The sequence below is a fragment of the Panthera onca genome, chromosome F2 (genome assembly GCF_046562875.1).
Source record: "Panthera onca isolate mPanOnc1 chromosome F2, mPanOnc1 haplotype 2, whole genome shotgun sequence".
Lineage (NCBI taxonomy): Eukaryota > Metazoa > Chordata > Mammalia > Carnivora > Felidae > Panthera > Panthera onca.
Genome location: NC_138356.1, coordinates 48,972,505 through 48,995,374, shown reverse-complemented (window position 1 = coordinate 48,995,374; position 22,870 = coordinate 48,972,505). Strand labels below are relative to the sequence as shown.

General features: G+C 39.2%; 1 protein-coding gene and 1 pseudogene across 1 annotated transcript in view; one reads left to right on the top strand and one right to left on the bottom strand.

Moving 5' to 3' along the window:
- ATP6V1C1 (ATPase H+ transporting V1 subunit C1) overlaps nucleotides 1-22,870 on the bottom strand; it is a 47,588-nt gene that overhangs the window by 5,383 nt on the left and 19,335 nt on the right. Inside the window, exons 4-10 of the mRNA XM_078441597.2 lie at nucleotides 17,427-17,512; nucleotides 12,783-12,877; nucleotides 10,733-10,824; nucleotides 9,595-9,693; nucleotides 7,527-7,595; nucleotides 300-392; nucleotides 114-207 (exon numbers count right to left, since the gene is read on the bottom strand). Coding sequence (XP_078297723.1) covers nucleotides 114-207; nucleotides 300-392; nucleotides 7,527-7,595; nucleotides 9,595-9,693; nucleotides 10,733-10,824; nucleotides 12,783-12,877; nucleotides 17,427-17,512 — 628 coding nt within the window. The remainder of the gene's footprint in view (nucleotides 1-113; nucleotides 208-299; nucleotides 393-7,526; nucleotides 7,596-9,594; nucleotides 9,694-10,732; nucleotides 10,825-12,782; nucleotides 12,878-17,426; nucleotides 17,513-22,870) is intronic.
- On the top strand, nucleotides 13,994-15,051 carry LOC132664380 (centromere protein N pseudogene; annotated as a pseudogene).

Sequence of the window (22,870 nt, the reverse complement as noted above, 5' to 3'; positions counted from 1 at the left end):
AACCAAGTGTCTGAAAAGTAAAATCAGAGTTTTCTTTTAAATAAAAAGAAGAAAGCAGTGCTGCCCTCTTCTTTTGCTTAACACTGATAATATTGAATATTAACAACACATACAAACTGCTTTTTCTTGTCAGTAGAAAGCCTGTTCATTTCTTCTTTATCTGCTTTCATCTCCTCTTCATTATACTGGAAGTCACGAACGATGAATCTAAATTTTGGGGAGCGGGGAGAAAACCAAAATTGTCCACTCTGTGTATATAGGTAATCAACAAATTAAAAATCAAAAAATAATAATCTTACTTGTTTTCCCTGGCTTTGTGTCTGAAGTCATCAACTGCCTTCCTAAACAAGGTGACATTGCAAAGGTAACTGTCTTGGTCCTCTGAGAGTACACTATGGGGGAAAAAAGTCCATTTAAAGTTTGATATTTATTCCTCTCTTTCACACTGAGGGCAGACTTCACAAACAGGAGGAGGAGGAACAGTAAAGGGCAGCAGCCCTTCTTTCCAAACCACCTCAATGCTAACCATCTGTGTTTACGATTTTTTATTTACAATGCCTTCACAGCCCTATGTTACATTTACCTCTCTCTAACCCAACAAAATCCAACATTAACTCAAGTGAAGTGTCCAAACTCTAAGGACCATGCTTTTCAATCTGTAACAGTGCCAGGCCGGCTGAGGCAAAACCAGGAGCCAGTTTATTTCCAGAGTTTCCCTGCTTTCTTGCTAATAAGTACCTTCTTCTCTTCTGGAAAACAAATTCTCTCTCTCTCCAGCCCAACCCAGCCCACTGAGGCCTGGCCCACCCTCTCTGCATTGCCAGTACCTGCTACCACAGATCTTTCCTTTGTCTCCCTCCACATCTTAACTCAAAAACTGACAAATGCAATGGTCTAAACAACTTCTGACGCATCTCAGATTTTTTTTTATGCATCTCAGGGCTTCCTTCTAGGCTCTAGAAGATCCCAGCAGCGAGATCAGAACTTCCTCCAGTCACAGTTCCCATGGACATCACTGGAATGACTTTTCTAGACACGATGGGGAAATTTTAACTACCATATACATCTGAAATGCCTGGGGGAAAGACCCACTGATTGGAAAGGCAAACTTCACAGTTCATGTATACTATGATCCTGATTTGGCTTTCAAACCTTACCTACAGCTACTTATGTACAGAATCCCATGTATGAGGTCTATGAAGCTATACACTGAATTGTTCCAACAGTGATGATGGTGGGGCAAGAGAATCACTTGGTGGTGGGTGGCGGGTCGGGGGGGGGGGGGGTCTCTTCTCCTTTCTATCTTTCCTGTATCGGGGGGTTTTTTTTTATTTGTTTAGTTTTTATTTATAACATGGTACTTCTAAAATCAGAAAAAAAGGTTTTATAAACCTGAGGGAGTGCTTGTGGAACTCAAAGATATTTTACTAAATATGGGGGTGGGGGGGGGGGGGACAAGTTTAGTTTTTCCAGGAAGTCTAAGAACTGCCTGATTGGCAGTTAATTCAGGAGGCAACTACAATGCTTTAATGCAGAATGGCTAGAAGAACTGAAGCCACTGATTCTCAGTCTTCCTCTCCAGCAATAGGCCCAGCAGATGCCTCTGGGAGGAATGGCCACTGTCATCACTGACACAGAAACCCAGCTACTGCGGATTTAGAACATTTAAACTTCCTTTTAAAAGGTGCCCTCTCTGGCTGGCTCAGTCGGCAGAGCGTGTGACTCTTGATCTTGGGGTTGTGAGATTCGGCCCCACATTGGATGCAGAGATTACTTTAAAATAAAATTTAAAAAAAAAAAAATTTTTTTTTTTAAATGAAAGGTGCCCTCTCAAAACGATTACCCTTAGGTTCCTGCTCCCAGTGACTATCAAATCCAAAGCAAGGCAGCTACCAAGTGGACAGAACTTAATAAAAAACCTTTAATGATCTTCTGGTCTACCAGGCTTGACTCTAATATGCACACTGTGATCAAAAGAAATCCAAATCCAACCTGACAGGCTACTACAGACCCCTAACAATATCCCACCACTGTCACAGTAATCTTTTAAATTCATACGGTACTCTGCTGTTTTAAAGACCGTTTCAAAAGCGCCTGATGTCTGACATGCTCTGAGACCATGAGCAGGGTGTCTATTACGCAGGTTCCTCTGTCATGTAGAGACCTAGGTCACGGTGAAGTTGTTTGCTGTATTTAAAATCCTTATGATGAAGGGAGCCACGATAAAAATTCAGTCTTATTTTAGGACTAAATCCTGCTGTGCTACCTTATGAAGAAAAAAATAAATAGAAACCATTTATTTGCTTTTCCTTCCTATCCCCAGGAAAGAGATTTCTTAAAATCTTATTAAAAAAACCAACCACGTGTCCTTGGTACAATGGACTTTCAATCATTTAACATGTACTCAGCCTCAAAAACAAAACAAAAACCACACACACCACCACCACCACAAAAGCACGTACTGCGTCTCTCTATAAAGGTGCACAGCTCTTGCTACGTATTAGGAATAAAACTAGGGGGTGCCTGTGTGGCTCAGTCAGTTAAGTGTCCAACTCTTGATTTCGGCGCAGGTCAGGATCTCATGGTTTCAAGCCCCGTATCAGCCTGTGCACTGACAGTGTGGAGCCTGCTTGGGATTCTCTCTCTTTCCCTCTCTCTCTGTCACCTCCCTCACTTGTGCTTTCTCTCTCAAAACTAAACTTAAAAAAAAAAAAAAGGAACAAAACTAAGACAAAGTGGTTCTCTGACCTCAAGACACGGGTCTAATAAAGGAAACAGAAAGAAACAAGTAACATGATACAGAGTTGTCAGTGTATCAGAAGATATATGTGACATACAGGAGCAAAAAGGGAATTAATAACTTTATCTCAGGGGCACCTGGGTGGCTCGGTCAGTCAAGCGTCCCACTTCAGCTCAGCTGGGGATTGCACAGTTCATGAGTTCAAGCTCCACGTCGGGCTCTGTGCCGACAGCGTGGAGCCCGGAGCCTGTTTCGGATTCTGTCTCCCCCTCTCTCTGCCCCTCCCCCACTCATTCTCTCCCTCTCCCTCTCCCACTCTCTCAGATAAATAAACATTAAAAAAATAATTTCAAAAACCAACTTTACCTCAGAGAATATTAAAGAGTTTCACAAAAGCAGTGATGCCAAGTGGAAGTCTGAAAGACAGGCAAAGAAGAGAACATGCCAGTAGAAGCCCATATGCAAACGCATATAGGTGTGGAACAGCATGGTGCATTTGGGGAACTGCCAGAAAGAAGTGTAGCTGGAACACAGGGTACGAAGGGGGTGTGTGTGTGTACACACATGCGCCAGTAACAGACTGGTACACCACAAAAATGAAAATGGCAGCAATGCAGGAGACTGATGAGAAGAAGAAAATATTGGAGATAAGGAGCCCAGATAATGGCAATTACAATAGGCCAGGCAAGAGATGGGAGTCTAAACTAAAGCAGTATTAGTAGCTGAGGGAGTGAGGGGCGGGGGAGGAGGGGAAGAGGGGGAGGAACAGCTGTAAGTGGGTGGACCTGTATGAATTGTTGGTATCTGACCACTTTTGACCTACAAAATAGCAATTTCATATGGTTCAACCAAATGCTACGGATGGTAGAAATAACACAGCTGGTTAAATTGGGGTGGGCCGGGGGTGGGGGAGGGAGAGGGAAGAGTTCGAAATGAAGGACTCCCATGTTCTGGTTTGGTAACTAGGCAGATCTTGCTCCCACACACACAAGGGAGATGGGCGACTGAGGCTGAGGTTGGGGGGACAATGTCCTATTGTAGTTACCGACGTACAGACATGTGCAGTGCCCGAGAAATCCAGGCGTGTAAGTCTGAAACTATGGGGATCACCAGGCCACAGATGGAGATTTCAGGGTCCCAAAGCCGCAGGCAGAGGCCAGAGCCCTGGGGGGGGTTGAAAAGGCACTGACAGAAGAACAGGTTGTCCCACTAAGACAGAAGAGTCCAAGTCCACTAGCCAATACTCAGGGCTACCACATTCTGTCTCACTCATGCAATTCAGGCATAGAAGCCAGGAGGCTGCATTACAGGCTAATGAGGGGAGGAAGTCACAGGAAGTCACAGGGTCCAGAGACGATGGTGCACGCAGGACAACAGTTAAAGTGATGACTTCAGAGTCCAGGTTCAGCAGGAGAAGCAGCATGACTGGAAGAAATCAACAATGTCAAGGTAAAGGGGTGGACTGGAGATGTGGACAAGGTCAAAGAGCAGGTTCTGTCACAGTGAAAAAAAAAAAACCAGAAAGAAGGCTCTGGGTCAAGAGCTGGATTACAGGTTTAAGCCTTTCTAAAAGTAAAGCCTTTCTAGAAGTCAGGGATGTGGCAAGGGAAGAGCATGCAAAACTCAAGTGGACTTGGAGATCTGTGAGTGGCAGGGATCAGGGAGCTGACAAGCCAGAAGCTGGAGGGATTTCAAACCAAGCCAAAACAAGCAGTGACCTTAAGTGATATATGAGACCAAGGTATAGAAACAAAATGAAAACCAGAAAGAGAGGAAAGAGGTAAGAAAGTACCATCTTTTCATGATTAAACATGGACATAACACTTCCCAGATGTGATGCTGGCTAGGAACTGGCCAGGAACAGCCTAAAAAGGAGCTCAGTTTGGCTTAACTCAGCTTGCCTAAGTTCTACTAGATTCAAATAAATGACCCAAACACACTCCCTTCTTTTAGTTCTATTACATAGAAGTAGCAGCACTATCTTCACACAGATGTAACCAGGCCTGAAGGAAACGTCAACATTTTCCAGGTGTTTCACGGCACTTTCAGTAACCCATGTGAGTGGCCGTGCTTCTGGAGCTCACTGAACTCTGCCTGCCACTTGTGATTTCTTAGTTCACTCCTAAGACTCAGACCTGCCATCTTCTCTGTCCCCTAACCAATCTTCCCATGTCACTGCAGGGGCATCTCTCCTGCTTTTCTTCATAAAAGTTATCTTTGCAAGCCCAGCTATACAACCCAAAGGAAACTTTTCTCTGCACAAGTTTTTTCTAGGCTTTCCTAGCTACGTTCCTCTAGCCCCCTGAACACCAATCTCAGTGAAGAACCAATGCATTTGTGGTACTGCTTCCAAAAACACAGAAAAGGCAAAGCTAACTAGCAATTGGACCTGGTCAGACTATCTTCACAAGCAGAAGTACGTAAAAAAGAAAAGTGGTAACCCTAAGTACCACTTAGGTGGTGAAAAACACCTCTCTTTGAGCAGGCTTTCCAACAAGAAGCAGAACAGCAGCCAGCCTCCACTTCTTTGGCCGTAACTTTGCATGGCATTTACACGCATCCCTACACTTATCTACACAACAGTGGCATGGCTCAAAGTCTGCAATAATTTTAAGAGTTAAGTAGAAAATTTTGCAGACAGCAAGATTCTAAGGGTTTTTTTTTTTAAGTGACATTGTTTCCTTCAGGTTTGAAGACAGTATTTTTCAATCCATTCTCCTACCTCACAATTCCACTCTCCTCTTCACTGCTCCCAAGTAAGGACTTACGTACCAAGAAGCGACAAGTGAATGCATTACTACTCACAAATGACTTAAAAATAAAGCACTTAGAAAAATTACTAGCACACAGCAGCTACTCAAAAATGTTAGTTACTATGATCAGCAAAAAAAAAACCAGCATCAAGTCCTAGAGTTCTTTCCTGAACAATGGACAAAATTCCAGACTAACCCACTACAGCCTGTCTGTCCCCCATGAGTGAATCGTGCTATTCACGGTGCTGGCTGAGATGCTGCTGTTCTTGCGGACTAAATTTAAAAAGCTAAGCCTCACGGCAATGGTTCCAAATGTCTTTTGAACTGAGAAAAAGGTAGAACAGATGTTTCCACCGACTGGTGGTCAGGGAGTACTCATCTGTCATTCAGAAGACAGGTGTTGTCTACACTAAACCATTCCCACCTGGCATTTTTTCCTCTAAACTACTAAATTAATCTTCAAAAGATGCAACTCTCTGAAGTAATATTTTTAGAGTCCTTCTTTCAGAGTAAATTGGAAACGTGTCTCCACACCACTCCTCTGGACCTTAGGCCTGGCATATATACAACTTGCATTCCATATGCACTGGGTCCGTAGTCCCCCTCCTTCCCCTGCCTCTTGGACACCAAGTCAACCTCTTTGGCTTTAATGACCTACAGAGTACAAAGGTACATGCAGTTGTTATTTGTCCTTCAGTGGAAAACTAATATGAAGACACCACCTTGCTCTTCAGTTTGCCATGCGAAGGGCTGGTGTGTGAACAGAAGGTATTCCCCGAAATGGGGGAAAAAAAAAATTTGTGATGAGCAGGGGTTTGTGGTTTAGTTCTCAAAAAATCAACATTCATGAAACTACGATAATCATATGACCTCATGTTTTGTATACCTTATCAAGCCTTAAAACAACCTCATAACGTGTACTGGGAAGGTGCTATGCTCTTTTTACAAAGAAAATGAGGCCCGGAGAAATTAAGACTTACCCCAGGTCACACAGCAAGTTGGTAGCAGAACCAGCAATAGAACTCAAATCCCTGGGTCCAGTACTCTTTCTATTATACTAAGGTACCTCCCATATAAAAACTGGAAAAGCAAATACTTCATGGGCCCAATCTCACTAATACCACTTCTTTACTATCTGCTATACCTTCCTCTCACCACATGTTGCCACCTCTTGAGGGGTATCCACACAAAAGAATCCTTGGGCGATGCATATATACTGTATTTAATACTTCCTCGGAGAACATCTCACGTGGAATGATAGAACACAGGAAAAAAATGACAAGGTAGCGTCAACAGTACGAGCCCTAATGTTAAAAAACCTGACTTTTAGTCCTAACTTTGTCACCGGACACTAATACAGCCAAATGCAGCCATATGCCTTAGGTAACTATTTAATTCTTCTTGCATTTTTACTTCTTTATCCACAAGAGCGATAACTGCTCCAACCAGTTCACAGAATTGTTGTAAATATCAAATTAGATAATGTATATTAATCTATAAATTTAAAATGCAAAATTTTTAATGGAAAATACAGATTACACAGTCTCTATGCTCACTGGAAAGTGATGGTGAGTATTTACAGAACAACATGGTACTCTAGCAGCCATTTTGGTACATTTCCTTTGCAAGAGAAATGAATGGCAGACACATAGTAGGTATACAATAAATACCGGACAAAACATTTTCAGAAGGTGGCACAGCACAGCAGAAAAAGTACCACACCAGTGACCCAGGTTCTAATTCTAGCCCTACCATTAATGACATGTGCGACTCTGGGCAAATCACTTCACCTCTGCGGCCTCAAACTTCTACACCTATAAACATGAGTGAGTCAATCATATTGTACAAAATCCCCTTCAGGTCTATGATCGTGATAACTAGAGTTGGCGTAACTTATTTATGAGGTGAAAAAGATGGTTCTGAAACCATAAACTTACCACAAAGAAAAGGTAAAAAGATATTTCCTAACCCAACATCCCAACTATAAAAGGAATTCTAGGAAAGCAACAAGTTTTACAAAGACTACTACTTACTTGCTAGACCTTGGAACTACCATTTCAGCTAGTGTTTCATACTGCTTAATCCAGTCGTTGTGGTTTAACCTGCAAAAAAGGTACAGTAAGTAGTGGAAAAGAAAAACAAGTCTTACCTCCTGCCATGCTGAGACAGAAAAAAATATGGGACAAACAGGAAATTCAACTAAAGTATACTTCAAATCTATGTCACACACAAAATTCAAGTTTCCTACTGAGAATGAATTTCAAATACAGTGAGCAGTGAAGCAAGAAATACAGTTCACCACTCTCTTACATCCAGTAACTATTGCAAAAGAGGCACATCCTAGAACTAAGTTTGGAAAGGTAGTAAAGCAAAGTATACATTCTAAATTACCTTCAAACTTCAGAGTCAATAATGCATTACCTCATTAAAAATAAATAAATTCAAAGGCCATACTGAAGTCACTATCATTTCTGTTCACTGGCCATTATGAAGGGCTGGATCAAACTATTTACCAAAAGCACAAAGTACCAGGAAGTATTGAGTAAATTAAGTGACAGTAAACCATGCTCCACAGAACATTGTGCAACAACTTTCTCTACAGACCAACGGATTTTGGGGGTGTGGGGAGAGAAGGTTATGTTTGCAATATAAAGAACTACAGGATTTATAGGTCAGGATGGTGACTAATTCATCATGGAAGGTGCCCCAGGTCCTAGGTTTCAATAATAGCGAAGCGAAAACTATAAAAACGTCTGATTTTAAACACAAGTTTTCAATAAAAACAGAGACAAATCTTTTATCTGCACAAAGGTTATTTTCCTACATGCATAAAAACATAGACACACAGAAATTTATTATAAAAAATCAGTGCTCTATAGTATTCTGAAGTTAGGGGAGAAAAGCAGAAGTCAGATGATAGTGTAGCCACAGTAAATTCAACGGAGGTGCTTTCCCATCCTTTCCAGGAGGCATCATTTTCTAATACTCCCCATTTCGTAACCAGATAAAAAAAATGGAGAGCACAGCAAAGGAAGAATTCGTACACCGATACTGTGAAGAATCCCCAACTTTTCCACCTCAGTTTGGATCCTCCAAAGATTCCCTGATAGCAAGACTTCAGTTCAAGTCAGAAGTGAAATCATTAAGTGTTTCTCTCTCATAGACACACATGCACACAGAGTTCTAATTCTTCCTATGAGTATCGAAAGGCCTCATTTTATTAACAATGATCAAATGTTAATTAACACAGAAGACCTAATCTAAAGATTTCAAAGGGTTATCTAACCCAGCAAACTATGCCGAGAGCCTGAAACTGTTTTTGTAAACAAAGTTTTACTGAAACAGAGCCACATCCATTCTGTAGGTACAGTGTATGGCTGCTTTCAGCTACAACCACGAAGTCGACATGGCAAAGGTGAGTGGCTGTAACACAGACCCTATGGCTGGCAAAGTGTAAAATATGAACTATATGACCCTTCACAGAAAAAATTTGCCAACCCCAGATCTAATCTATCCTTTGCTTCTTAAAGGGCTTAATTCATCCTAACCAATCATAAAGATTTTTCACAAGGGCCACCTGCCTGGCTCAGTTGGTTAGGCGTCCAACTCTTGATTTCAGCTGAGGTCACGATCTCACAGATTTGTGAGTTTGAGCCCCACATTGGGCTCTTCAAGCTCTGTACTTTCTCTCCCCGTCTCTGCCTCTCCTCCTCTCTCTCTCTCTCAAAATAAATAAATAAACTTAAAAAAAAAAAAAAAAAAGATTTTTCAGAAAAACAAAAGCTTCCTCCTATAGAAAAATCTAAAATCTATATTTTTTTTTAAATCTAATAATTTAGCATTATTTAATTTTTAAATAAGCCAACTCTACTAAGCTGCTAAATTTGATTTGGAATCTCAATTTATAATTGATGTCTCCATTATCAGATTATGAACTAAATTCTACTTACGTGCCACCTGAGTACATGTTAGTTGATGGAATGAATGACAACGTAATAATATTCCCTTTACAATTGAGTTCTATGGAAAACTTCAAATTACAGTATCAGACACTAACATTTTTTTAATATTTTAACAAGCAAAAGTAATTAAAAGACCTACTTGGGAACCACGACCAGTAATGTGACGAGATACTCTGAATCAAGAACAAAGTCATCCTTCTTCACAATTTCTGCTAAACTTCTAGTTAGCAAACTTCCTCTGAGGAGTAAGAAGAAAATAATCAGGCTGATCATGCCTCCATAACATAAGAAGTATCAGGCTAATTACATTCACATCTACTATATGTACACCTCAAGAGACTGATTATGATTAGTCTTAGGTAACGTTTCTACTTTGTAAGAAGACTAAATTTAGCTGAGTATTTCCCACCCTCACTATCAAAGAAACGCTACCATTTATCAGTATTTGCCTCTAGTATCTCCCCTTGTGTTTGCTTTAATTATTATAATTCAACTCTTCTCCTGATTACATATCTAGTACCTTGACTGGGCAAGTGTTATTCATTGTATACCAATTAAAACCTATTTCATCATAATTACAAAATTACATCATCTAAGGACAATCTCTGATCTTCCTCCCTCTCCCCAGGTATCATCTGATCCTAGGCAATTTTGGTTAGTTAACCCAATAATCAAATCAGTCTTCATTTGGTCTCCCAGTACATTTCATAATGAAAGTGACTTGCCCTGTTTGTACCACTGATAGTATCCAACCAACTTTCCCTCTGGAATATGAATGTGTAACTTGAATAGTTAAACATTTAAAGCTACACTTGCAGTGGTCATACTACAATGAGATCAAGAAAACAAACGTGTCCTACTTTTGGAAAATCTAACATGTAAAAAAGCTAAACTTGGAAAACAGATAAACAGACAAATTACATTCTTTGATAGAATTATTCTTTGATAAAATTCAAATAGAATTCTTTGATAGAATTCTTTCAAGCAGCAGGTGATTGCTATGCAATTAAACTATGATTCAATTTGAAACAATTTTAGGCAATCTTTCAGTGAAAACACAAATGGATCAAGGGACAAATTAGGACCCAACTCACAAGTTTTATAAAACAAGAATAAATCAGCTTCATCTGTTTTGACTAGTCTGAATTAATAAATTTTTCTCCGTGAAGTGAAAAAACACCATTTTAATTATAGAAATAGAATAAACTGGAATTCACTAAACCCCAACAATAGCTCATTCAGCACTTGCCCAATTCTTAATATTCACATATGCTTACGCATTCTTCCGTTCCAAATTCTGAAGATTCCCTTTCAAGTTATTATATGCGGATGCTCTAGATTTCAGGTCATTGTCAATCTGAGTCACTCCCTTTAAAAATGAAAAAGAAAAATAAGCAAAATTTTTCTAACAGAAATAAAGTAGCTGTACCTGAACACTTTAAAAAACAAATACCACTAGTTGCTGATGTAACAACTATTATTTTAAAAGGACAACTTTTTTTTTTTAACGTTTATTTAAATTTTAGTATATAGTGCAATATTGGTTTCAGGAATAGAATTGAGTGATTCATCACTTACGTACAACACCCAGTGCTGATCACAACAAGGGCCCTCCTTAACACCCATTAGCCATCTAGCCCATCTCCCACCCACCTCCCTCCATCAACCCTCAGTTTGTTCTCTATTGTCAAGAGTCTCTTGTGGTTTGTCTCCCTCTCCTTTTTTCCCCCTTCCCGTAGGTTCATCTGTTTTGTTTCTTAAATTCCACATGATTGAAATTATATGGTTTGGTCTTTGATTAACCTATTTTGCTTAGCATAATACATCCTAGCTCCATCCACATTGTTGCAAATGGCAAGATTTCATTCTTTTTGATGTAAAAGCACAATTTAAAAGATGATTAAAAAAATAACTTCCTTCATTTTTAATAACCCTGGTAATTTCCACATGAATCTTTTCTACTAAAGATAATGTTTTAGTCCACATATATTTTAATTACTGTTATGATACTACATCTTAAACCATAAATGGAATCTAAGCCACTGGGTATAGAGATTATTAATTAAAAAGCTTTAAATTCACAAAGCTGAAGGATTAATTTCCAAAAGTAATGAAGCTACACAGAGTTTTATTGTTCATAATGCCACTGTTCTTACATAGAATATTTTTTCAATTAAATTAAAATTGTGGTTAGATGTATTTATAAATGTTACAGAAGCTGATTTTTCAAAAAGAGTCCTAAAACTACTAACAATGTAGGGAGAACATACAAATCAGCAGATTTAACATTTGAAGAATGAGTTTCAATTCAGCTCTACCATTATCAGTTGTGTGGCAATACGGTAAGTCAATTCACCTCTCTGAGCCTATTTCCTCATCTATAATAGTATCAGAAAATGATGATTAAATCCTTGATAACTGGACCAAAATAAGGAGACTTCAATCATAGTAAGAGCACCACTTTATATTATCAAACTACTCATTTTCATTATATTATAATGATTACCTCAGCTTTAAAATCCTTGATAATCTACTCATTTATATTTAACTATACAGCACTTACTCAAAGTCACTGAAAGCTAGGAAAAGGAAAGTCTGTCCAAGGAATTTAAACTCCACTTTTCATCTCAGTCAGGTCAGAATGTTGACAAACAGTTAATAGATCCTTGTCTATCTGCCTTGTTTGGAGTTTCAGGTAAGACTTTTATATTTTCTGTCAAGTTCAATGACTGTAATATAAAAGGAACTCTTAACTCGGTGAGTTCATGGATGAGCTTCAGGATCTGTGTACTCATTGAAACCGTACATAAAATCATGTGTACATGAATACAGGCATTTTTCTGTGTCGAGGGTCAATACTGAATGTCTGAAGGTGTCAGAAAACCCATAAAGTTTAATGTCTGAAGCAGTACTGTATGTAAACATGCCAAAGTAATCATTATCACTAGCTGAATGACTCCTAAATCTTTAATAGATTCCAATTTCCTGTTCTACATAATCTCAGTTAACCCTTAAAATTTGTATCAGTAATAATTACAGGATTTTAAAGTTTTTTTTCCTTACTTAAACACTGTTGATGTAATATTTAAGTTAACCACTTAAGTAAGTAAACTACACAACTTGGATAATGTACACTGGAAAGCATAACACTTTTTAACATCTTTCTTTTTTGGTAAAGTTGTAGTAATGGTACCTCCTATTTCTATCAGTCACATATAATTTAGTTGCTTTCTCAAAACCTAAACAGTATTTCACAGCTAAATACTTATAAAATCAATAAAGCCACTATGAATCAGTGTGTCCTACCTGTGTCATTTTTTATCTTACCTTGGCAATTATTTCAGAAATATTTTTCAGGGACTGCTTGATTGGGTATTTAGCCATGTCCCACTGAAACCTTGTTATATAAGTAACCAAGTCAACTGAAATAGGGAAATAAATTAATTACTGAGAAGCAATAGAACGTTCATAGTTTGCTACACAGTAATAAATTTTAATGCTGAAATTTGCATCGAGAAAATCAGTAAAAACGTCATCACTGCTGGAGAGTCCGGATTTTTAAAATGTGGAACTATATTCAGTAATGGATTAATCAACATTTTTACTTTGTCATCTGACTGGATCTCTTCTTACTCAGAATTTTATATTTATAAATGCTCCTTCTAACGTGATGACTTAATAAATGGAATATGCACATACCCATGATATACCTCATATGTAGGAGAAACAGACACAAAGATTAAGAAACTACTCCTCAATAAGTAGAATTTGATGCAAGTATGTTCTTTCTTTGCCAGCCTACCCAAATAAACTGAAAATAAACCTGTTAAAACCAGGTTAACAACCGTTTCTAGGAGTCTTTACAACAATCTTCAAAACACAGGCCCTTTCACATTCAAATGAAAAGAATAAAAAATGTAAAGCCAAAGAGACACTCAACAACTACTCCCTGGAAAGTTCAGTAATCAAGATGACTTTACTTCTCAAGTCTAATGGGATCAAGGTCAAGGAGACCAAATGGCTAACTGGCAAAAATAATTTACATCAAAATATCCTTCTCTCCTCAGTTTCTTCCTACATTAATGTTAAGGGGTCAATACGGATGCTATTTCTAAAAGCAACTGCACACGCAGTGCCACCCAGGTGGACTGTCAATCCCCATTCCACCTACTAGACTGCATGTCCTAGTTCATCAAATACCTACAAGATCAGTAAATGCATCCTAACTTAACATATCTACCTTCTACCCTTCTGCCCCGAACCCAAATTAACAGAAACAGTAAACAACTAGGTCAGGATCACTATTGTAACAAAGAGCAAGAATAAATCACTAAATTTTTGTTTTACTAAGTATTTATTCAGCATCTATTATTTGCAAGGAGAAGAAATGAGGTTAGAGAAACACTAAATTAAAAATACAGTTAACTCTTGGCCGAGAAGAAACACTGCTGGAGATAACCGACTGTTAAGAGACCCGCGCAGTGTGGGATCAGGCCCTTGAGTGTGGCAGGAACCTTGAGAAAGCCACATCCCAGGCTTGTGGGGCGACTTTTCCACGACCGCCACATGTTCCAACTGCCAAAGAGATGGATGAAACTGTTGCCACGTTTATCATGAGGACCATCTTGAAAATCCCAATGACTGAAATGATGAAAATCCTCAAAGCCTGGGATTTTTTGTCTGCAAATCAACTGCAGACCGTAAACTTCCGGCAGAGAAAGCAATCTCTCGTTCAGGACTTGGTTCTGCTCTGTGAGATAAGTGTGCAAGTCTCCACGACACAGCCCTTTTAGACATCATTTATACTCAATTTCATCGGCACCAGAAAGTTTGGGATGTTTTTCAAATGAGTAAAGAACCAGGTGAAGACGCTGACCTTTTTTGATACGGAACAATTCAAAAGTTCATTTGAGAAAATTCTTCGGAGAGCATTAAAAAATGTGAGGGTCAGCTTCAGAGACGCTGAGGAGAATGCAGTACGGATCTGAATTGACTGGGGAACGCAGCATAGAAAGTCAAACCAGTACAAACCTGTTTGTGTGCTGTATTACTCCCAGACTCCCTACGCCTTCACTTCCTTCTGCCACCTGAAGAGCAATATACCCCTTCTGGGTCAGGCACTGACAGGGGCTAGCAATCACCATAAGATTGTGAAAATGGACCTCAGAAGCCAGTATCTGGACTCTCTGAAGGCTATTGTTTTCAAACAGTATAGTCAGACCTTTGAAACTCACAACTCCACCAAGCCTCTACAAGAAACCCTTGAGCTGGACATGCACACGGATTCAAGGACCATTCATGAAAACAGAATCGAAAAAGAGAGAGTCCGGAGAGTGACTCAAGAAACTTTTGGAGACTATCCTCAACCAAGACTAGAATTTGCACAATATAAGCTTGAAACGAAAATTCAAAAGTGACTTCCATGGGGGCATCTTGGCCGAGAGAAAAGAGCCCCTCCGGTGCCTAATGAAGTTCTCTAGCCTGCATCTTCTGGAAGCACTGAAATCCTTAGCACCAGCTGGTATTGCAGTCACACCACTTTCTCCATTGCTCACCCAATAAGGGAATGAATTATTTTAAAATCAGAGATAAATAAGATGTCTGTGGTTTTGTAAGCACGGTACTTCCTTGACTATATTGCATATGCATTTCAGTTAACAGCTAGCTGGAAAGCTTCTGTTTACGAACTTGTGTTTTAGAAATTCATTCTTAATATTGACAGTCCAGAAATGTTCAATGTGCTTGTTGGGACTGATTCTTTCCTCCTCCAGTATGCACCCCGCTCCCCCATATCCTGCAAAGCATAGCAATTGAGGGCCTTTAAAAAGCGATAAGGTGTCCTTTTCCTCACTCCTATCTCTCCTTGATCCTGGAGAGACTGGGTTCTAATTGCTTGTTTCCAAGGATTTTGTCTGAAGCCTTGGATCATGGAAAGAAACAGCAAGAAACTATCCTCAACTCAAAACTTTCTAGGAAAATCATAAAATTGGTCCATTCAAAGGGTAGAGTTGGGTCCATTAAGTTATTGCAGGAAGTAGAATATCAGATGATTCAGTAATATAATAGTTTCAATGTAAGTGTGATACTTTTCATAATCTGTTTTATCCTACATATGGCATTCAAACTCACCATACTATACTGATTTGTGAATAAAGATTTCAAAACTGGTACATCAGTTACGTCTGATGGCAATTCTTCGGTGATCATCACAATATAGCATGTCCTTTCTTAATAACATTTTGAAATCTGCTTCCTATTGTGTTCCACAAAGGATTTGGGGTATAAAAATGTATATTACAATTATGATAAAATTAAAAGGTGAGGCAGTCTTGGACAAATGGGAAAGCAAACGAAAAGCAAGGACCGAATAAAGGTAGAGATAAAACTGCCATGTAACAAGATACGAGTGCCTCCATCTGCTAGAAGATTGAAAAACTGGAGTGGAGTTAGCCAGTGGTCAAAGCAGAGAAGAAAACACCATTCGTGAATGAAGATATTTAAAAACTGGTACATCAGGGGCACCTGGGTGGCTCAGTGGGTTAGGCATCCAACTCTTGGTTTCAGCTCAGGTCATAATCTCACGGTTCGTGAGACGGAGCCTTGCGTCAGGCTCTGCGCTGACAATAAAGGGCCTGCTTGGGATTCTCTCTCCCCTCTCTCTCTGCCTCTCCCCTGCTTGTTCTCTTTCTCTCTCTCAAAATAAATAAAATTTAAAACAAATTTTTTTAAATACAGTTAACTCTTAGTCAAACTACTCCATACTGCTGCCTCGGCATCCATTTTGTGTGGCCAAGTGGCCCACAGGGAACTAGAAATGACAGAAGCCTTTTCCTTGGGAGCAGTTCTAGGTAAGAGCCTGCAGAGTGGCAAGAAATGTGAGTTCCTGATAGACTCCCACTGACAAAACACTCTCCCCCACTGCCCAGGGCCTTCTCCCTAAGACATGACCCCCTCAAAGTTTGCCAAAGCCCTACTCTTTTTGGTTTGAACTGACCAACCCCAACTTAGCCTGGGAACCCCAAAGCACTCCACCCGCAGACCCTAATAAAGGCATGTGCCCCAGGTCCTGCCACTCTCTGCCTGGACCTTGATCTCCCCGTATGGTGCCCCCTCCCACAGGACCCGTGAGTAATAAACTTCTCTATTTCACTTTCCCTTGAGGTCTTTTGCTGAATCATGGCTCAACATCCCATGATACTCCAGGACTCTCAACTCAACAAATGTTAATGTAACAAAATCCCAACAGTGACATTCATCACAGTAGGCAATACAGGACAGAATGAAAGAAAAGGGTTACTTCTTATTATAATGACATAGCACTAAAGATGAGCCTGAATTAAAATGAAGTGTCATTTCATAAAGAACACCAAATACAAGTACAAATGACAACAGTGAGGTCAAACTATCTTTACAAAGTCATTATTATACCAAGCAAACTATTAGCTTCCAGCTACAGAGAGGTCAGTAGCAGACTACTCCATGGCACTAAGATAAAGAAATGCCATATTCAAATTTGAGGGGAAAGGTATTTCCCCTGCACTAAAATTAAAAATTTTTATTCCAAGGCTTTAGAAGCTGGATGCTATTAAATACAAAAGCTAGAGAAGACAAGTATTCAGCTGGAAAAATGCTGAGACACATAACCTAGAAACACTGTGAATGTGAGTTAACAACTGGCTCCAGGAAAGAACTCAGGTAAATCTTTATAATATTGCTTTTAGAAGGACGTGACATCCATGTCATAAGCTGTATTATCTACTATGTATGTAAGACTGTCTTACACAAAATGTTAAGGGGGACAAGATGTAACTAGAATATCACCAAATTCAGTAATAATAATCCTATCTTTAGTGGCTTTCTATTATATTTAATATCCTTATCTATAGTTTTTTTTTACATTCTTTTTTTGTTTTTATATTTAAGTCATTCACCTTATACAAGTCAGTATCAAATCTTGAAACATTAGCTTACCTCCATTGGCCAACAGATTCTCCTGAACTTTATCTTTACTATCTTCCAATACATCAGCCATATACTGAGCCACTTTCTTAACCACCCTTGGGAGGGGAAAAAAAAAAAATCAATAATCGTTTCCAGGAAAAAGACCTAAATTCCATGCTTCACAATGAACACACTACATACACACATGAATTGGACTATATATCCCTTTACATGTATCTATTTAATACAGAACAAATGGGTTATAACTTCTTAAGTAATGTTTTAAGGATAGAAGGGACCAAGATTTTGTAACATGCAAAGCTGAACTCAGTAAAAGTAGACTTTTAACTATTTCTTAACTATTATTTAACTATTTAACTACTATTAACTATTAGGAACAACGCTAAAGAGAAACCATGGTGTCGTTAACTACTGAGGCACCTACACGTTACCTTATCAATCCCTTCATTTTATATAAGTAAAGACACCAAAGTATAAAGAGAATAAATGACTTAGTCACAAAAGTCACAAAATCACAAAAGCAGCTAATGGCAGAGCTGAGACTAGAAACATAGTGTCTGGACTTTGGTGTTCTTTCTCTGGTTCCATGTCTGCCTCTAGGCCCTAGGAGGTGGGATACAAAAGTATACAAGACAAAATATCGAGTTGAAAAGATACCAAAAAATACAAATGACTAAATACAAAGCAATGTGTGGTTAAGTGCCAACTGAGATTACCAGGTTACAGAGAAGAGAAGCATAAAGGAAAAAGGGATCACTTTCAGCTACTGTAATCAAAAAGTCATAATGACTCTGGGGCATCAGGGTAGCTCGGTCAGTTAGGTGTCCGACTCTTGATTTCGGCTCAGGTCATGATCTCACGGCTCATGGGTTTGAGCCCTGCATCGAGCTCTGTGCTGATAACGTGGAGCCTGCTTGGGGTTCTCTCTCTCTGCCCCTCCCCAGCTTGCGTGCTCTCTCTCAAAATAAACTTTAGAAAGAAAAAAAAAAAAAAAGCACAATGACTCATGAGCAGGGCAATAAAGGATAGGAATGGTCTTGAAAGGATGATTAGATGGGGAGAAAGTATACTCTTGCTACAGGGCACCCTCCGAGTCAGGATCAAGAGAGGCAGAAAAGCCAATGGGCCTTCACAGTATTATGAGGAATCCAGGCTGCCCAGCGTGCTGAGAGGGGGATGGGGGGCGAGGAAGGTGGCCCAGAGCCAGACTGCAGATAGACAGCCTCTGAGGTCAGACTTTACAGAGAAGTACAGTATAACACGGTCCAAACAGGGTTTTTGACAATTCATCTGAGGACCATATATTCAATGGCAGGGAGAGTAAACTGGTAGACAAATTAAGAAACTCCATGCAATATGAACCAATAAGGCCCAGAAAAAATCCTATGCTGAATGACCTCAAACCTAATCAAGCAGAACTGCAGAAAAAATGATAAAGCTGTTAAGTCTTCAACTCGAATTTGTACACACATTTGGCTATGTCTCCAAAATTCACTTATCCCTTCAAAGGAGACAAACCATTATTCCCATATAATTTCCCAAGCATCTTGTAAACAGAACCATTTACTATGAACATGCAAAAATGGTCATATGTTTGCCACAGAAATAGTTCAAGAGTGTAGAACAGACTGGTGTCAAGTTTATACACTTAATGTGTAATTGAGAACTTCACAATCTCCCTGTGCATCTCCACAAAAGTTATCTATGTCCGAGTACACATGGTAACCTCAAAAGCTGCTCTTATCATTAGATTACTTGGTAAGTAAAAACTGTAATTTACTCCACATTATCACAATGTTCAGACTTAAAAAGCTAACATCTGTCAATTCTACCAAGGTCTAACAACCACAGATTTTTAAATTCTTCAAAGGTTTCAGGAAAACTGACGAAGACAAGTTGCATAACAGTGCAGAAGAGGAGACAAAATGCACAGGCAACTTTTAATTCCACGACCAAACAGACTGCATTTACCCTAAATACTTTCCAGATTCCTTCCCTAAAAAATGTGAACAAACCTTAAACAATATGCAGGACATCCCAATGACGATTTAAAGAAAGACCTATAGAGCCACCCAGGTGATTAACAAGAATCCAAGTAAGTGTTGATAATTACATTCTCAGGGACTTCCCTTCTTCAGATTTCTTTGGTTGTCATCACCTGAAACTGTAATGTGGGGATGGGACTGTAGGGAAGACCATCATCTCAGGAATGGCAACTACAAAGAGTTTTCCTCAACTAAAAATGTGTAATCCAGAAACCAAGAGATGATTCATACTATCAATCAGTCCGCTGAGAATATCATCAATAATTACTTTCACATTTGCCCTACCATGAATACATGAAATTGGTAACCATAAAGTGCTGTTACTTTTTCTTTCATCCTTTTACTAATTCTTATGCCAAGTGTCTTGCCTCAGTTGAAGCTTGTAATATCTCTTGCCTAATCTACTGTAAACCTGTCTCCTAATTGGCCTCTTTGCCTCCAGTGTTAAAGACCATCAGTATATCTTCTGGTCTATTTACTTACTATATGCTGGTATGTTAAATCAATGTAGAGAGGCAATATTTGCCTCTATTACCAGAAAGATTGCATTACGGTGGTTCTATCGATTCACAAAAGCCTAATAGCATACATGGGAAATCCTTCTACACAGACTTCAAGTTCCCTTAAAGCTTCAATCAAATACACATTTCTAAGATTCTCCAAAATTCTGTATTTTACAAAATTGTACCTATTCACCTAAACCCTACCTATTTAAAAGCTCTGTATTCCAAGAGTCAAGGGGATTATAGACTGATTCTGCCAATTAATCAAAATGCAAAAAGTTATCAAGGACCCACACCCATCTTCAGCTAAAACACAAAGTAAATTTCAGAAGTAACTGAAACTGGAGTTTAGAAAAACCTATGCTCATGGATGAAAGACTTAATATTGGTAGGATGGCAATAATCCCCAAATTGACCTACAGATTCAACACAATCCCCCTCAAAATTCCAGCTGACTTCTTTGCAGAAATTTGACATGATCCTAAAATTCATATAAAAATGCAAAGAATCAGAATAGCCAAGACAACCTTGAAAATTTAGAAAAACACAGAGAATTCACACTTTCTGATTTCAAAACTCACTACAAAGCTACAACAATCAAGACAATATGGTACCGGCATAAAGACAGAAATAAGGAATAGAAAGAAATAGAAAATAAAACTGAGAGTCCAGAAATAAACCCTCACATTTACATTGAATTGATTTTCAGCAAGGGTGCCAGGACAATTCAATGGAAAAAAAATAGTCTTTTCAACAAATGGTGTTAGGACAACTGGATATCTACATGCAAAAAAAAAACCCTGAAGTGGGGACTCCTACCTCACATCATATACAAAACTTAACTCAAAATGGATGTAAGACCTAAATGTACAAGCTAAAACTATAAAACTCTTATAAGAAAATATAGCTATAAAATTGTGTCACCTTGAATTAGGCAATGGTTTCTTAGACAAACAAAACACAAGCAACGAAAAATAGATACAATTGGACGTTAAAATGAAAAAATTTGTGCTTCACTCTCTCAGGTTTCCAAGATGACCAAGAAAGAAGGAATAATGGTCATGCCAAAAAGGGCCACGGCCCCATGCAGCCTATTCTCCGCACCAACTGTGCCCGTTCCGTGCCCAAGGACAAGGCCATTAAGAAGTTCGTTATTCTGGGGCACCTGGGTGGCTCAGTCAGTTGGGTGCCTGACTTCAGCTCAGGTCACGATCTCACAGTTTGTGAGTTCCAGCCCCGTGTTGGGTAGGCTCTGTGCCGACAGCTCAGAGCCTGGATCCTGCTTTGGATTCTGTGTCTCCCTCTCTCTCTGCCTCTCCTAGCTTCTGCTCTGTGTCTCTCTCTCTCAAACATAAACAAACATTTAAAAAAAAAAAAAAAAAGAAGTTCGTTATTCAGAATATAAAAGAGGCTGCCGCAGTCAAGGACATTTCCGAAGCGAGTGTCTTCGACGCCTATGTGCTTCCCAAGCTGTATGTGAAACTACATTACTGTGTGAGTTGTGCCATTCACAACAAGGTAGTCAGGAATCGCTCTCACGAAGCACAGAAGGACCGAACACCACCACCCCGATTTAGACCTGCTGGTGCTGCCCCACAACCTCCACCAAAGCCCATGTAAAGAGCTAAGTCCTTAAGGACTGAAGAAAAACTGTTCTCTGTTAAAATAAGACAGAGATTATACTTAAAAAAATTTTGTGTGTGTGTGTGTGTTTCAGAGGTGCCTGGCTGACTCAGTTGGTAAGGCACGTGACTCTTAATCTCAGGGTTGTGAGTTTGAGCCCCGCACTGGGTATAGAGATTATTTAAAAATAAAATCTTCAAAAAAAATTTTTTGCATGTGCTTCAAAGGACACTATCAAGAAAGTGAAGACAATCCACAGAATGAAAGAAAATATGTGCAAGTCACATTATGATAAGGAACTTGTATCTAGTATAAAGAACTCTTAGAATTCGATAATAAAAAGGCTAATAAGCCAATTTAAAAATGGGGAAAGAATCCAAATAGACATTTCTCAAAAGAAACAGAAATGGCCAGTAAATGCATGAAAAAATGCTCAACACATCATTAATCATTAGGTAAATGCAAATTGAAAATGCAGAGAAAGGGGTCTCTGGGTGGCTCAGTTGGTTAAGCGTCCAACTTCAGGTCAGGTCATGATCTTTGAGTTTCATGGTTCATGAGTTTCAGCCCCGCGTCGGGCTCTGTGCTGAGCCTGGAGCCTGTTTCAGATTCTCTGTCTCCCTCTCTGTTTGTCCCTCCCTCAACTCATGCTCTGTCTCTCAAAAATAAAATAAACGTTAAAAAATTTTTTACAAAAAGGAAAATGCAATGAAACACTATTTCATACCCACTAGAAAGACTATAATGAAACAGATGATTAGTAACAAGTTTGTCAAAAATGTGAAGCAATGAGAACCTCCATACTCTGCTGATGGGTCTGTAAAACGGTGTAACCACTTTGGAAAACAGTCTGGCAGTTCCTCAAAATGTTAAAAATAGAGCTACCATATGACCTAGTAACCCCACTCCTAGGTACACATCCAAGAGAAATGAAAACATATGAGTATACAAAAACTTGTACACAAATATCCATACCAGTATTCTCAAAAAGTAGAAATAGCCTAAATGTCCACCATCTGATAAATGGATTAATAAAATATGGTACATCTATACAATGGAGTATTATTTGGTAAAAAGAAATGAAATACCAATACGCGCTACAACATGGATGAATCGTGAAACATTATGCCAAGGAAGAGAAGCCAGTCACAAGAGATCACGTATTAAAGGATTTCATTTACACGAAATGTCTAGAATAAGCAAATCTGTAGCGCCAGAAAGTGGGCAGGGGGTAAGGGGAGGCAAGGAATAGGATGTCTGTGATGGTGGTAGTGGGAGAGTG